This window comes from Lepidochelys kempii, chromosome 16 (assembly GCF_965140285.1).
Source record: "Lepidochelys kempii isolate rLepKem1 chromosome 16, rLepKem1.hap1, whole genome shotgun sequence".
NCBI lineage: Eukaryota > Metazoa > Chordata > Testudines > Cheloniidae > Lepidochelys > Lepidochelys kempii.
The window spans coordinates 29007033-29024059 of NC_136395.1; the positions used below are offsets into that span (position 1 = coordinate 29007033).

Genomic DNA, 17027 nt, shown 5'->3' on the forward strand with positions numbered 1-17027 from the left:
GCTTCTAATCAGTTCTTAGTTGGTTCCAGGTTTCTTATGGAGTTTGCCTGACTTAATTGCTTCTAGCACCTTCCTGACTGCTCTGGGGTAGCCCCTGCCCTGGTCACTCAGGGAACAGAAAACTATTTGTCCAGTGTGTTTTCCTTCTGCCAGACTCCTGCACCCAACCGGTCTGGGTCTATCACATTGCTTTCATTTGCCCACTAAACTGAGTTGATTTTTTTTTTTAACCAGTGTGTCCTTCTTTCTCAATTGTGGCTTTTGGGCAGCTAGTAAAATGTTCTTAAACAGTTCACAATTATCATTCACATTTTTCTGTTTAAATTCTCTCTCCCAACTGATCTGGCTCATAATTGTTTTTATCTTTGTGAAATCAATCCCTTTTAATTTATCAAGTATATATTTTACTGGTTTGGACAATATTCTGTTTTCACATTACAGTGTGATCAAGTCATGATCACTTGTACCTAGGCTACCGCTATTTTTTAGATCCATGATCAATCCTTTATCTGTCAAGATGAGGTCTAATACAGAATTCACGTATGCTGGATGCAACGTTTTCTGAGTTAGGAAAAGATCATTTATAATATACAGAAATTGCAACAATGATTTAGTACTGGTAGCATGGGACCTCCAGCATGTGTCACTAAGTTGGAAGTCCCCCATGATAACTTTTTTTTTAAACCTACACATTATAAGTAGGTGCTTAAAAAGACAGTCATCCTGTTCTCTAATGTGATTTGGTGGTCTGTATCAGACTCCAACTAGTAGCCCATCTCGTGCTTGATCTGTTACGACATTGAGCCATAAGCATTTAAGATCATTTTCTTCCAAGTTGTCAGTGAGTTGGAAGCAGGTAATCATTTTTTACATAGTGTGTCACTCCTCCAACCCTTTTCTCTATTTGATCCTTCCTAAATAGGATATAACCATTGTGACAGGGTCGGGTTAGATGGCTATAGGAGAGTAATAGAAGGCAGATATATTAGCCCCAGGCTAAGTAGGTCCCTTTTCCCTGGGTAAGGTAAGAGGGAAGGTTTTTTTTTTTCTATGCATAAATTTTATTTTGTATTTATAACAAATACAAAAAAGCAAACTTCAAAAATTGTAAATGTATAGTGTGACAGGGTCGGGCCAGATGGCTACAGGAGAGTAATAGAAGGCAGATATATTAGCCCCAGTCTAAGTAGGTCCCTTTTCCCTGGGTAAGGTAAGAGGGAAGGTTCCAGAACAATCAGGAACCTTCTGGAGACAAATTAAGACAGGCTGATTAGAACACCTGCAGCCAATTAAGAAGCTGCTAGACTCAATTAAGGCAGGCTAATCAGAGCACCTGGGTTTTAAAAAGGAGCTCACTTCAGTTTGTGGTGTGCATGTGAGGAGCTGGGAGCAAGAGGTACTAGGAGCTGAGAGTGAGAACGCGGACTGTTGGAGGACTGAGGTGTACAAGCATTATCAGACATCAGGAGAAAGGTCCTGTGGTGAGGATAAAGAAGGTTTTGGGAGGAGGCCATAGGGAAGTAGCCCAGGGAGTTGTAGCTGTCACACAGTTGTTCCAGGAGGCACTCTAGACAGCTGCATTCCACAGGGCCCTGAGCTGGAACCCGGAGTAGAGGGCGGGCCCGGGTTCCCCCCAAATCCTCCCAACTCCTGGTCAGACACAGGAGGAGTCGACCTGGACTGTGAATTCAGAAAAACAGCCAAGCTGAGGGTTGCCATGAAGCTCCAAGGTGAGCAAATCTGCCAATAAGCGCAGGACCCACCAAGGTAGAGCAGGAACTTTGGTCACACCATTGATTTTAACATTCCAATCATGCAGATCTTCCCCCTAAGTTTCAGTAATATGAAGTAGGTCAAATTTATGCTCATAATTGCATAATTCCAATTCTTCTTCTTTACTACCCATGCTCCTAGCTTTGGTGTATAATTAAATAAAATGTTTCTTTTCTTCATGTCCACTGGTGTCTTGATTAACTATGTGCTTTATTGTGTGCTAAATGGATGCTCCTTTGTTCCCTCTTTTTATCCTGTTCTTTTATTATTAGTTTAACACCCTCCTGACTACTCATAGACTTTAAGGTCAGAAGGGACCATTGTGATAATCTAATCTGACCTCCTGCACATTGCAGGCTACAGAACCTCACCCATCCTCTCCTTTAATATACCCCTAACCATGGATGAGTTACTGAAGTCCTCAAATCATGATTTAAAGACTTCAAGTTAGAGAGAATTCACCATGTACACTAGTTTAAACCTGCAAGTGACCCATGACCCATGCTGCAGAGGAAGGCAACACCCCCCCCCCCATCCCTAGTCTCTGTCAAACTGTTGCAGGGGGAAATGCCTTCCTGATCCCAAATATGTGATCAATTAGACCTGAGCATGTGGCAAGACCCACCAGGCAGGCACCTGGGAAAGAATTATCTGTAGTAATTCAGAGTCCTGCCCATCTATAGTCCCATCTCCAGTTGTTGGGCATTTTTGCTACTGGCAGTTGCCAATGGGCCACATGCCATTGTAGGCTGTCCCATCATACCAGCCCCTCTATAAACTTATCAAATTCAGTCTTGAAGCCAGTTAGTTTTTTTGTCCCCACTGCTCCCAGCCTGTCCCCCAGGAAATTGGTTTTCCTTCTACTGAGATGGAGGCCATCCAAACCGTGAAGCCCCCTCTCTACACAGAAGATGGACCAAGTATTCCACAAAACCAAAACCTTCTGTCTTACATCACTTAACTAGCCAGTGATTTACTTCCAGAATCTTTTGCTTTCTGTCTTCCTTTGCTTGCAGGACAGGAAGGATCTCCAAGAAGATCACTTGGACATTCTTCTGCTTCAGCACCATTTTGCATTCCTTGATGTTATCTTTAAACTGTAAAGTACCTTGTAACACAGTGTCATTACTGCTGTGATATGCACCATTACCAGAGGAACTTTGCCTGCCAGCTTCAGTAACATCTCTAATCTTAGAGTGATGTCTAATGTCTTGGTTCTGGAAAGGCAGTACACCACCTGTTGTCCACCTGTTCCTTGCAGAACATTCTTTCCATTCTTCTTAGCATAAAATCCTCTTCAAGGGTCATCTGTCTTCCATGGATGGTTGAAGATCCACTTAAAATTGAAAACTGAATCACTGTTGTAGGATTACCTTAAACTTGGAGTTAAATTGCAACTCTCCGTATTTTATAATGCCAGAGTCATTCCTGTGGAAGCCAGGTGCCTAGGTATTTCAGGCATAAGGATCCTTATCCAAGTCTAATAATTTGATCCAGAGTTGGCTTTTTCATATTGATGTTTTTGTTGGGATAGATCAAAATGCATTTTTGAACTGGTCTAAGAAAAAATGTCACTTCTGATGTGTCAACCTTTAAATAAAAGACTGAGCAGGATTACAGACTTTTACCTTGGAGACCAAACAACTTCCCTTAAATCCCATTATTTTCTACTGCTAGTTGTGCATTTTGTGGATATACATTTATCTTTCTCTGATTACCCTGGTTTCACTGTAATTCACTGTGTCCTGTCCCGGCCATCATATTAACCTTCTTGTTAATAAAGAAGCATATATCTTGCCTAGATATTTATATTATTGCACTATTTTCTAATGCCTGTATAATTGTGCATTGACCTGGTGTCAGTGTGTTAAGACAGATGCTTTCCATTAAAGATCATTTCTCTGGACACTGGCCCTCACCGTTGCACTGTTTTTTTGCAGCAGAGCAGGAAAGAATTTTGGAATGGAAATGTTGTTGTCTTAGCACTCTAGGAAATCCAGCGTGACACTGGTTGCAATAAGAGCATTCTTGAATTGTGCGTCAGGGATGAAAACCAGCATTTCTGGGATGTAATGTTTGTAGGTAGTGTTGGTGGTATGTTGTCCATTCTGCCTTCTGAGGCACCAGATACATTGTGGAACCAAGTTATGTCAATATGTACGTCCGGAATTACCCTTGAATATTGATAACAGTGCAACCCATTGCAAACAGGGACAGTATAATCTGTCTCTGGAGTAATGCTGTGGATCATTTGAGGCTGTCTTGTCCGATGTGACAGCACTTTGCTCTGGGTGGGTAGCTGGTGGGGCAGTTGCTCTTCATTATACTCCCCAATCTTGCCATATGCTGAAGAATTAAGACTAGTAATGTTGTTTGTATGAATTTAAATACCCCCAGTAAAATTGCAGCCCTGTTCAAATTCTCCTCTCAAAAACACTGGTGCATAATAGATGATCTGTGGGAGCCAGGATGAGGAGTGTATGTGTTAAACAAGAGGTTGGAGGAGGTAGATGCAACAGAAGAAAGGACACATGAGGAGGAGTGTTGAGATACTACAGCAATAAATACATTATAACTAAGGCTACGATTTAGTCACGGGTATTTTTAGTAAAAGTCATGGACAGGTCACTGGCAATAAATAAAAATTCATGGCCCCGTGACCTGTCCATGACTTTTACTAAAAATACCCGTGACTAAATCTTGGTTGGGGACGGGGGCACTAATGGAAGGGGGTGTATGGCTGGCCCCGGGGCCGCTCCAGCAGCAGCTGCACGGCTGACTGCGGAGCCATCCAAGCAGCTGGCTGCAGAGCCATTCCAGCAGTGGCAGATGTGACTGTCCCTAGGGCCACCTGAACAGCAGGCCCCGGAGCTAGCTGCATGGGCGGCCCTGAGGTCAGCCACACTCGCCATCACGGAGGTCATGGAAAGTCACGGAATCCCTGACTTCTGCGACCTCCGTGACAGACATGGAGCCTTAACTATAAACCCTCGCAGGCAGGCAGAATGATATGTTACAATTAACATTACATTCTTGTAAATAAATATACTATTAAACATTTATATTTATTCAGTATTATTTTCTTACAAACTTTTTCAAATCCCACAAAATAAGCCTTATTTTCATAAGTACACATAATTATCACATTTATAAAATAAATATTTCCTACCGCACAGTTCTCTGGGATCATGTAGGGACCCCTCCCACAAACATGTAGAAAGGGAAGAGTTCTTTGCCACTATGGTTTTCGTGTCTGCATTTTCAGATTCATATTTCTGCTTTGACAAAAAGTATAAAAGATAATTCACACTGACATTTTAAACATATCTGTGACAAGGCAGACTGGCCCCGCACTGGGAATGAGAGGGTCAACCCTTCCCTGCTGGCAGAGGAAGCCACACCCCTGAGGCTCTGCTGGGCATGTTCCAATAGAGAGTCAAGTATAAAAGCCTGCAGAGCTGCTCAGTCAGGGCTGGCTGCTGAGGAAGGAGGACACCCAGCGGAGGCTCCAGCCCAGGAGCAGTGGCGACTTGTATAGGAGGGAGCTGAGGGGCCAGGAAGTGGGACCAGAGACTGGCAGCTGTGGGAACCCCAGGGAGCCCCAGAGGCTGAGGAACCTGAAGACTCTGATGCCACAGGGATTGCTACATTTGGAGAACTGGTAGGAAGTGACCCAGGAAAGGGAAAGGAGTAGTATCTCCCACCACACTGAGGGCAGCGTGTTGCGGTAGGATTCCCCGTTGACCCGGGGCCGATCATGCCATCAATGACACGGCCCTGGGTTGGAGCCCGGTGAAGACGGGTGCGCTCGGGCTCCCCTACCTGGGGTCTCTAACCTCCCCCCTTTTTTTTGTGACAACATAATTCACCGACCCCTCTCTTATCCCAAAGGAGATAGATGAACTCTGGCTGCTGGGTCGCACTATCCTAAGAGGGGAAGAGGACTTAGAGGGACTCTGGCCCTCAGGTCACACTGCTTTAGGAGTGCACTATAGAGACTCTGGCCACTAGGCCACGGTATCCCACCAGAGGAAGAGAGTTTTGGGAGACTCTGGCCATTGGGCCACACTGCTTTAGGAGCGTACTATAGGGACTCTGGCCGCTAGGCCGTGCTATCCCACCGGGGAAGAAGATTTAGAGGGACTCTGGCCATTGGGCCATACAGCCCTGACTACCGGGGAGGTTGTGAAACCAGCGTAGAAGCCAGGAGGTGGGGTTAACCTTCCCCCCACCCCCAGAATCAAAGGGGTTGACGAGGTACAAAACCCACCACAATATCTCTTAGTCTCTTAGGTGGATTTAAAGGGCAGAGGTTAACTTTAGGAATCCTGGACCTGTTTTGTATTGAAGCTAAATAAATAAATATTCTTTCAGATCAAACCAGACTTCCTACTTAAAATAAAATAATTAGTTTCTTCTGTTTACCTTTCTAACTTCAGTGAACGCTTTCACTACTGATGTGTCTAAAATCCTGTTTTCCAGATTATCCTTAAGAATTGAGCCAGGAAGCAGCTCTCCTCGACTGGTCTCCTCCAAGGAAGATCTTGCAGGTATAAAAAGTTGTTGTGAATATTTGAATCTCAACAACATATCAATATTACATCTGTATTTACTTAAATCATTCTCTCTAGTTTATGCATCTGGAGTTTCTAAGCTTGTTATGTCCATATAGTGAATCCAATTCACATCAGCATTCTGCCTAGGGATTCATTGCATTTCAAATGGGAAAATTGCATTTTATTGTAATTAAATAGGTATGCTGAAAGAATTGTCAGAAAATCAATACCTCATTCTGACCTTCAGAGCATTGAGTGATGTAGATGATCCTAAAAATGTAATAGTTGTAGAACTGTCAGTGATGAATTTTTCAGTAGTGAGCACCTGACTTCAGTATATTTGTAATAACAAAAACAAGTGGTCACTTGGTAAAATAAATAGCCAATCAATTTAGAACAAATCACACATCATGTAGTTAGTCTGGAATTCACTGCCATGGGTGGTCAGAATCAGATAGTGTGGCAGCATCTTAGAAATAGCCAGATGATTGTATAACTGCTAATAACAATTGCAGGTGGTGAGCTACGATGCTCATCAGATATCATGCTCCAGTGGTCAAGAAGGAAGTTTTGCCTTTTCATCTGCAGTAGAATGGCAAATCCTATAATCTTTTAAAAAATAAGTAAAATCAAAACCTTTAGAAGTTATTCTTCACTTGAAGAGATTGTAGATGGAGCATGCATTCAGCACTGTTTGGCTAATGGGTTTATCGATCTCTAATTTCACATGAAACTGGAAAATGAGCATTTCTGAGGTTAGTGGTTGGCAAGCTCCACATTTTTAATAGCCAGTATACAAGCCAAGTAGGTATTTTCCTCTGTACTTTTGAGTAAAAGCACAGAGGTATTCCAGCTCTGTTTCCCTAGAGATAATCCCTGGGGCTGGCCAACACAGGTTGGCAAGGGTGCAGTACTGCTAACCAAGTTTGTCTCCACACCAGCCTTGTCACCACATCATTCCTGCCAGGGACCAACGTGCCCAGTGGTATTACTCTGTGCTTCTTTGTCAGACTTGTTTCCATGGAGCAGTCCCCTAAGAGGTAGATTTCAGAGTAACAGCCGTGTTAGTCTGTATCTGCAAAAAAGTACTCCTTTCCTTTTTTCTAAGAGGTAGAGTATCTCTGACAGCTGAGCATTGATAAAGATTGCTAACTTATAAATAAGCATAATTTATCACTGAACACAAATGCTACATAAGGAATAGATAGAGTATTTGTACATGAAACAGAAATTGGATGGATTCAGTGTTTGTTATAAATGTGCTTTTTCATTTATACTTATCTAGTGAATAGAAATCAGGACTGTATCTCTTTCAGTGTGCTTGATTCAGTGCAGTAAATAGTAAATTAAGTTCTCTACACATAGTTCTGTGTAAAGTAGCACTTTGAACTAAGGAAGGGAGCTATATCACCTCGGGAAAGGGTAAAGGAGTGTTGTGATAACTACCCAACACTATCTATTATCTATCTATACAATAGAATTCATAAGAGATTTTGGCTGGAGTCTGTTTCCCCAATATACAGACATGCTTCCCCATTATCTACTAAGACTTGTTCGGAAGCAGACTGAAGATGGTAACCACACAATACAGGCTGTTGTCTCTTTTTGTCTTATGAAAGGATTTGATATAAGTGACTTGGGACAACTTGGATGTTTCATTATTTTATTTCTAAGTGCCCTGTTACCAGTTTGAAGGTAAAGTAACAACCTTCACAGCTACTAGATTCCATGTGGATCTGTGGGATTCAGTAGGAGCCTGGGTACAACACACTGCTTCCCTTGACTTGACTGAATAGACACTGAGGATATTATGATGCATAAAGTCATAGAAATGGAGCCTTGTTTTACCAAAACTAGGCAACATGTTTGATTAAAGGACCACTGTTGAGATTGGTTGGCCCAAAATGCGAACTTGCCTTTTTATTGCTCATATGTTTCCAGAAACTATGTCATTCTGTATGATGAGGGTTTGTGATTTGAGAGTAGTGGTTTGGAAAACAAATTCTTCAAAACCTGCTTGCCTTTATTTGATTAACCATGCAATAAGAAGCTTGTGTGTGCAGCCCAGCCCTCATGGACAATAAATAACTAGTGTGTAACTAAGTGCCCAGGAACAGCCCTATAATAACATATTGGTACATGCATGCAAGTGGGGGTAGGGAGATATGTAACCAGTTTTCAGTTTTGAGCATCTAAGAGCTTTTTCTAAACAGTGAGGGAAAATGCTTTTAAGAAACTAAAGTTTATCTTCCTAACTTGGCAGTGTCCTTTTAAAATATATAAGATTCTTTGTAGATACAATGGTATTTAGTGTTCACTTGGGCTTCATCTTGTTAATATAGTGCTAGGATTCCAAATAGATTGTAGGCTTAGATATGTAATCTGGCTTTGTGTTGAAATATTTGGATTATCTTGACAAATGAGTTAATTTTTACTAAGGTAGCCCCAGAAGAAGCTATGTTCAGCTGAAATATAAACATAGAATCATAGAACTGGAAGGGACCTCAAGAAGTCTTCTGGTCCAGTCCCTTGCATGACTAAGGATTATCTAGACCATCCCTAACAGGTGTGTCATAAATATAAAGGGAAGGGTAAACCCCTTTGAAATCCCTCCTGGCCAGGGGAAAGCTCCTCTCACCTGTAAAGGGTTAAGAAGCTAAAGGTAACCTCGCTGGCACCTGACCAAAAGGACCAATGAGGAGACAAGATACTTTCAAAAGCTGGGAGGAGGGAGAGAAACAAAGGGTCTGTGTCTGTCTGTAGTCGTCTTGGCCAGGGACAGAACAGGAATGGAGTCTTAGAACTTTTAGTAAGTAATCTAGCTAGGTATGTGTTAGATTATGATTTCTTTAAATGGCTGAGAAAAGAATTGTGCTGAATAGAATAACTATTTCTGTCTGTGTATCTTTTTTGTAACTTAAGGTTTTGCCTAGAGGGGTTCTCTATGTTTTTGAATCTAATTACCCTGTAAGATATCTACCATCCTGATTTTACAGGGGGAATTTCTTTATTTCTATTTACTTCTATTTTTTATTAAAAGTCTTCTTGTAAAACACTGAATGCTTTTTCATTGTTCTCAGATCCAAGGGTTTGGGTCTGTGGTCACCTATGCAAATTGGTGAGGCTTTTTATCCAACATTTCCCAGGAAAGGGGGAGTGCAAGTGTTGGGAGGATTGTTCATTGTTCTTAAGATCCAAGGGTCTGGGTCTGTAGTCACCTAGGCAAATTGGTGAGGCTTTTTACCAAACCTTGTCCAGGAAGTGGGGTGCAAGGTTTTGGGAAGTATTTTGGGGGGAAGGACGCATCCAAACAGCTCTTCCCCAGTAACCAGTATTAGTTTGGTGGTGGTAGCGGCCAGTCCAAGGATAACGGGGGTAATATTTTGTACCTTGGGGAAGTTTTGACCTAAGCTGGTAAAGATAAGCTTAGGAGGTTTTTCATGCAGGTCCCCACATCTGTACCCTAGAGTTCAGAGTGGGGGAGGAACCTTGACAAGGTGTTTTTCTAATCTGCTCTTTAAAATCTCCAAAAATGGAAATTCTACAACATCCCTAGGCAATTTATTCCAGTGTTTAGCTACCCTGACAGGAAGTTTTTCCTAATGTCCCACCTAAATCACCCTTGCTGCAATTTAAAGCATTCCTTCTTGTCCTATACTCAGAGGTTAAGGAGAATTTTCTCCCTCCTCCTTGTAACAACCTTTTATGTATTTGAAAACTGTTACCATTGCCCCCCTCATTCTTCTCCAGACTAAACAAACCCAATTTTTTCGATCTTCCCTCATAGGTCATGTTTTCTAGACCTTTAATCATTGTTGTTGCTCTTCTCTGGACTTTGTCCACATCTTTCCTGAAATGTGGTGCCCAGAACTGGACACAGTAGTCCAGTTGAGACCTAATCAGCCCGGAGTAGAGCAGAAGAATTACTTCTCGTGTCTTGCTTACAACACTTCTGCTAAGACATCACTGAATGATGTTTGCTTTTTTTTTGTAACAGTGTTACACTGTTGACTCATATTTAGCTTGTGATCCACTGTGACCCCCAGATCCCGTTCTGCAGTACTCCTTCCTATTTTGTATGTGTGGAACCGATTGTTCCTTCTTAAGTGTAGTACTTTGCATTTGTCCTTATTCATCTTGCTTACTTCAGACCAATACTCCTGTTTGTCCAGATCATTTTGAATTTTAATCCTGTCCTCCAAAGGACTTGCAACCTCTCCCAGCTTGGTATCGTCAGCAAATTTTATAAGTGTACTTTCTATGCCATTATCTAAATTCATTGATGAAGATATTGAATAAAACTTTCACATTTGGGTTCCTAAAGTTAGGCACCTAATAAGTTGTCTGATTTTTCCTATGTGTACTGAGCATCCACAACTCTCACTGAAGTCAATAGATACTGCTCATACTTAGCAGCTCTGAAAATCAAACCAGATTTTTAGGTGATTTTGACCTCCTAGTTTGAAGGTGTTTTCCCATACTCCATTTCCCCAGTACAGTACCCTTGCTAATCACTGTGAAAAATCTGGTAGATTCAGAAAGAATTTCTGCATTGATATTGTGATATCTTAGGGATGATAAATTAGGCATCAGGTTGCAGTGTTGTATGAGGGGAAAAAAAGGACCATGTACTTTTGAACTATATATGCAAAGACACCATATCACAGCATAAGGAGCCCTTTTCTGCATTATAATGTTTTACTCTGGGGACCTCATTCCCAGAAAGATATTGACAAACTGTCAGAAATTCTTAAGTACAATAAAAATAGTTGCAGAGCTGGAGAAATTAATTTACATGAAGGCATTAATAGCTAAATCCATAAGGAAAGGCAGTTGTGAAAGTACCAGAAGTTGGAACATTTACAACTGAACTGGATAAAAAAATGTGTAAACATAAACTATAAAAGAATCCTGCACTAGCCATGGAATGTGGATGGTATGATCTAATAAGTGACTTTTCTAGATCAGCATTTGCCTCTTAGCCTTGAAACTAGAGCTAAAATAATTCATAATGAATAATTCATCTTCAAGAATTGCCTGCCCGAATCTTCTCCTGTGGGATGTGCATGCAACTTTGTTGTCGAGCCAAAAACTCTAGAAAACAAATAGACATTATGTGAGCTATGTGCATCCTCTCTCATGGGTTTGAATATTTAGACCTGAAATTTTATATTGAGCAATGGCCCCAACCCTCTATCAATCCCTGTTCAAACACTGCAGTTAGCAGCTGGTGAGCAGCAGAACCAACTGGTCTTTAGTCTGCACTTTGCTGCATCCTCTCAATAATTAGTGGAAGTATAGTTGTTAGTTTTTTGTGTATTTTTAGGGCTGTCAAGCATTAAAAAAATTAATTGTGATAAATCACGCAATTAATCGCACTGTTAAACAATAGAATACCATTTATTTAAATATATTTGGAAGTCTTCTACATTTTCAAATATATTGATTTCAATTATAACACAGAATACAAAGTGTACAGTGCTCACATTATATTTATTTTTGATTACAAGTATTTGCACTGTAAAAAACAAAAGAAAATAGTATATTTCAATTCACCTGATATAAGTACTGTAGTGCAATCTCTTTTTCATGAAAGTTGAACTTACAAATGTAGAATTATGTACAAAAAATAACTGGATTCAAAAATAAAACAATGTAAAACTTTAGAGCCTACAAGTCCACTCGGTCCTACTTCAGCCAATCACTCAGACAAACAAGTTTGGTTACATTTGCAGGAGATAATGCTACCCGCTTCTTCTTTATAACGTCACCTGAAAGTGAGAACAGGCGTTCGCATGGCACTGTTATAATCAGCATCGCAAGATATTTACGTGCCAGATGCGCTAAAGATTCATATGTCCCTTCATGCTTCCATGCATTCCAGAGGACATACGTCCATGCTATTGACGGGTTCTGTTCGATAACGATCCAAAGCAGAGCTGACTGATGCATGTTCATTTTCATCATCTGAGTCAGCAGAAGGTTGATTTTCTTTTTTGGTGATTCGGGTTCTGTAGTTTCCATGAAGTGGTATTAACTTAATACACACAAATTCTTCAGTTGACCTGGAAATTACAGGGAGTATGGCTCACTAATATATATGCAGAGCTCTACACAGCATGAATGGGAGCTTATGCATAAACATCACAGAGGAAGCAGAGTCTATCACACAGAAAATATTCATTTCATTCCTTGTTCATTCAGAGGAGCATTATGTATACTAGAAGATCAGATTCTCAGGCAGGCAGTCAGTTATGTCTTGAATTCTAGTTTTAAAGAATGAGTGGATGGTAATCAGAATGATGGCACTGGAGTAACGACCTCCAGAAAAATGAGAACATCTGATATGAAAACAATATCCATACCAGCTCCCAAGCGCAATGCTGCTCTCAGCAGAGAAAGTCCTTTGGATAAAGATTCTTCTTTCTTCAGTTCCAGTTGTGACTGGCTGGCTAATGGGATGCAAAGATCTAGGATGCCTCTTGTTTTGTCAGCTTCAATGAACCTGCAGTCTTAGCAGCACCTGCCTGCTTGACCAGCTTTGATTTTTCCCTCAAAAGTCTTTAAATCCATGGTTCCAAGCCTCTGAAAGCTTCAGCATAAGACTTTGGAATAGATACCACCAAGAGAGTATTCACTCTTCCCAAGCTGCTTCATTAACATTGGAGCAAGAGCAGTCCAAAGATGCCAACGAATAAGGTATACGACAGGCACCATGCCCAAGTGGGAACTTTAAAACTAACAAGTGTGGTGAAAAAGCAACACACTTAAAAAAAAAAAAACTATAATGAAAAAATACTAAGGCTGTCAACTCACGCAATTAACTTAAAAAAATTAACTGTGATTAATCTCACTGTTAAACAATAGAATACCAACTGAAATTTATTAAATAATTATGGATGTTTTTCTACATTTTCAAATATATTGATTTCTATTACAACACAGAATACAAAAGATTAGAGTTGGAGAGACCTTAGGAGGTCATCTAGTCCAACCCCCTGCTCAAAGCAGGACCAACCCCAACTAAATCATCCCAGCCAGGGCTTTGTCACGCTGGGACTTAAAACCTCTAAGGTCTAAAAGCTGGATAGAGAATAGGAATGCTGCATTTACAGTTTTCTAATTAGGTTATTCACTTTGGAAAATGAGCAGAAATATAAATATTTCTCTGAACCAGACTAAAAATCAGAACATGCAAATTATATTTACTGAAATAGTATCCATCATCTTGAAAGCTGTACTGTTTTAAGCTATCTTGATTTGCCAGCTTTGTCTGTTCTTACCCAATAGTTGATGAGAGGAAGCAGACCTGATCTGATAAGTAGTTTCAAATTCAGAATGACATTTATTATGATCAAAACCTAGACCACTGAGTGACTATGATGGGATATACAAACCCCACATTGGGCAACATGAGGTTAAGGGATTATTTTGGGCTCAGCCAGCCCCGCCCTGTCACACCTGCAGCAAATGCTCCATCTGCTGGAGGAATTAAAAGGCAGGGAATTAGCTCATTTGGGTGGCAGAGCTGGAGGTGAGAAGACTCACAGCTCCAACAGTGCAGAGCAGAAGGAAGCCTAAGACTCTGACACAGCTGCCCAAAGGAGCCCTCCCAGAGGCAAGGAAGGACCCACCCCAGAGACCACCAGAGAGGGAAGTATCCTGTGGACCTTGGACATTGGTAACATAAGAACGGCCATACTGGGTCAGACCAGAGGTGCATCTAGCCCAGTATCCTGTCTTCCGACAGTGGCCAGTGCCAGGTGCCCCAGAAGGAATGAACAGAACAGGTAATCATCAAGTGATCCATCCTCTGTCGCCCATTTCCAGGTTCTGGCAAACAGAGGCTAGGGACACCATCCCTGCCCATTCTGGCTAATAGCCATTGATGGACCTAGCCTCCATGAAATTATCTAGTTCTTAGTTCTATAGTCTTGGCCTTCACAACACCCTCGGGCAAGGAGATCCACAGGTTGACTCTGCCTTGTGTTTAAAAAAAACCTTCCTTTTGTTTGTTTTAAACCTGCTGCCTGTTAAGTTCATTTGGTGACCTCTAGTTCTTGTGTTATGTGAAGGACTAAATAACACTTCCTTATTTACTTTCTTCACACCAGTCATGATTTTATAGACCTCTATCATATCCCCCCTTAGTCGTCTCTTTTCCAAGCTGAAAAGTCCAAGTCTTATTAATCTCTCCTCATATGGCAGCCATTCCATACCCCTAATAATTTTTGTTGCCCTTTTCTGAACCTTTTCCAATTCCAATATATCTTTTTTGAGATGGGGCAACCACATCTACATGCAGTATTCAAGACGTGGGTGTACCATGGATTTATATAAAGCCAATATGATATTTTCTGTCTTATTATCTATCCCTTTCTTAATGACTCCCAACATTCTATTCCCTTTTTTGACTGCTGCTGCACATTGAGTAGATGTTTTCAGAGAACTATCCACAATGACTCCAAGATCTCTTTCTTGAGTAGTAACAGCTAATTTAGACCCCATCATTTTATATGTATAGTTGGGATTATGTTTTCCAATGTGCATTTCTTTGCATCTATCAACATTGAATTTCATTTCCATTTTGTTGCCCAGTAACCCAGTTTCGTGAAATCCTTTCGTAGCTCTTCACAGTCTGCTTGGGACTTAACTATCTTGAGTAGTTTTGTATCATCTGCAACTTTTGCCATCTCACTGTTTACCTCTTTTTCCAGAATATGAATAATCCCTCTTATTGTGGTTTGGATTTCCCCACTAGGGGAAAGCATTGGACTAAGATGACCCCGACGGGTGGGGGGGTACGAGAGGAAGAGGCCCAGGGAGGACAGTCTGAAGCAGCCTTGGTTGCCAGACAACTGGTAGTCCCAAGTGTTCTGAGTCAGAGCACAGTGGAATGGGAGGGCCCGGGCTCCCCTCCTCACAATCCCATTGCGGCCGTGACCACTAGGCCTCACTATCCAACCAGACCCCAAGTGAGGACTGTTACAGTGACCGAGAGAGAAATTGATAGATGTATTCTAGATTAGACTTTGCATCCAGAAAGTGGTTTATATCATCCTTGTTTATAACTCAACGAAAGCCATTTAAATAAGCTGTTAATGATATACATGAAATACTGCTGCAGCCATGCAAGTCGGAGCAAAATGAACTTTTCTATTTAATTATTTTTACAAGTGTGCAAGGAGTGATGAATTGGTACACGGGTGTCCACCAAATGCCAGAGCCCATCAGATTTCAGCTCTTTCTCTTCACTTCCTTTGTGCCATAAAAATCTTGTGAGTTTAGCTAAGGTGATTTATGCCTTCATTCTGCCAAAGGAGAACACTTCTGTGGTATAAGTGTAACCCACACACTTTCGGGGTATGGTGTTCTGTCCCATCTAGTGGCACCAAGACCACTTAGAGAGATTGAGTCAGCTCTACAGTCATAGCTAACAGCCATATCGCTTTTAGCGCATGCAGTAGAGGCTCCTGCACTAAGCTCCAGAGGTCCCAGGTTCGATCTCGCCCGCCGAGGACCGGGGTCTGTTGGCATTACATAAGCAGTAAAAAGCATTCAGTTTCCTGCTACATTCAGCCCCTAAAACAAGACAGAAATTCTGGTTACAAAACAGATCATAGAATCATAGAATATCAGGGTTCAAAGGGACCTCAGGAGGTCATCTAGTCCAACCCCCTGCTCAAAGCAGGACCAATCCCCAATTAAATCATCCCAGCCAGGGCTTTGTCAAGCCTGACCTTAAACACTTCTAAGGAAGGAGATTCTACCACCTCCCTAGGTAACGCATTCCAGTGTTTCACCACCCTCCTAGTGAAAAAGTTTTTCCTAATATCCAACCTAAACCTCCCCCACTGCAACTTGAGACCATTGCTCCTTGTCCTGTCCTCTTCTACCACTGAGAATAGTCTAGAACCATCCTCTCTGGAACCACCTCTCAGGTAGTTGAAAGCAGCTATCAAATCCCCCCTCATTCTTCTCTTCTGCAGACTAAACAATCCCAGTTCCCTCAGCCTCTCCTCATAAGTCATGTGTTCCAGACCCCTAATCATTTTTGTTGCCCTTCGCTGGACTCTCTCCAATTTATCCACATCCTTCTTGTAGTGTGGGGCCCAAAACTGGACACAGTACTCCAGATGAGGCCACACCAATGTCGAATAGAGGGGGACGATCACGTCCGTCGATCTGCTCGCTATGCCCCTACTTATACATCCCAAAATGCAATTGGCCTTCTTGGCAACAAGGGCACACTGACTCATATCCAGCTTCTCGTCCACTGTCACCCCTAGGTCCTTTTTCGCAGAACTGCTGCCTAGCCATTCGGTCCCTAGTCTGTAGCTGTGCATTGGGTTCTTCCGTCCTAAGTGCAGGACCCTGCACTTATCCTTATTGAACCTTATCAGATTTCTTTTGGCCCAATCCTCCAATTTGTCTAGGTCCCTCTGTATCCTATCCCTACCCTCCAGTGTATCTACCACTCCTCCCAGTTTAGTATCATCTGCAAATTTGCTAAGAGTGCAATCCACACCATCCTCCAGATCATTTATGAAGATATTGAACAAAACCGGCCCCAGGACCGACCCCTGGGGCACTCCACTTGACACCGGCTGCCAACTAGACATGGAGCCATTGATCACTATCCGTTGAGCCCGACAATCTAGCCAACTTTCTACCCACCTTATAGTGCATTCATCCAGC

The 17027-nt window shown here is 41.8% G+C and overlaps 1 protein-coding gene across 24 annotated transcripts in view; it reads left to right on the forward strand.

Moving 5' to 3' along the window:
• The window catches only part of RALGPS1 (Ral GEF with PH domain and SH3 binding motif 1), a 400445-nt gene that overhangs the window by 333283 nt on the left and 50135 nt on the right, over positions 1-17027 (forward strand). For all 24 annotated transcript variants that reach the window (XR_012155323.2, XM_073315016.2, XM_073315015.2 and 21 more), the window contains one exon: positions 6256-6323. Coding sequence is in view for 23 of the 24 variants with exons in the window: in XM_073315016.2 (XP_073171117.2) it covers positions 6256-6323 (68 nt within the window). In the remaining variant the exon portion in view is untranslated. The remainder of the gene's footprint in view (positions 1-6255; positions 6324-17027) is intronic.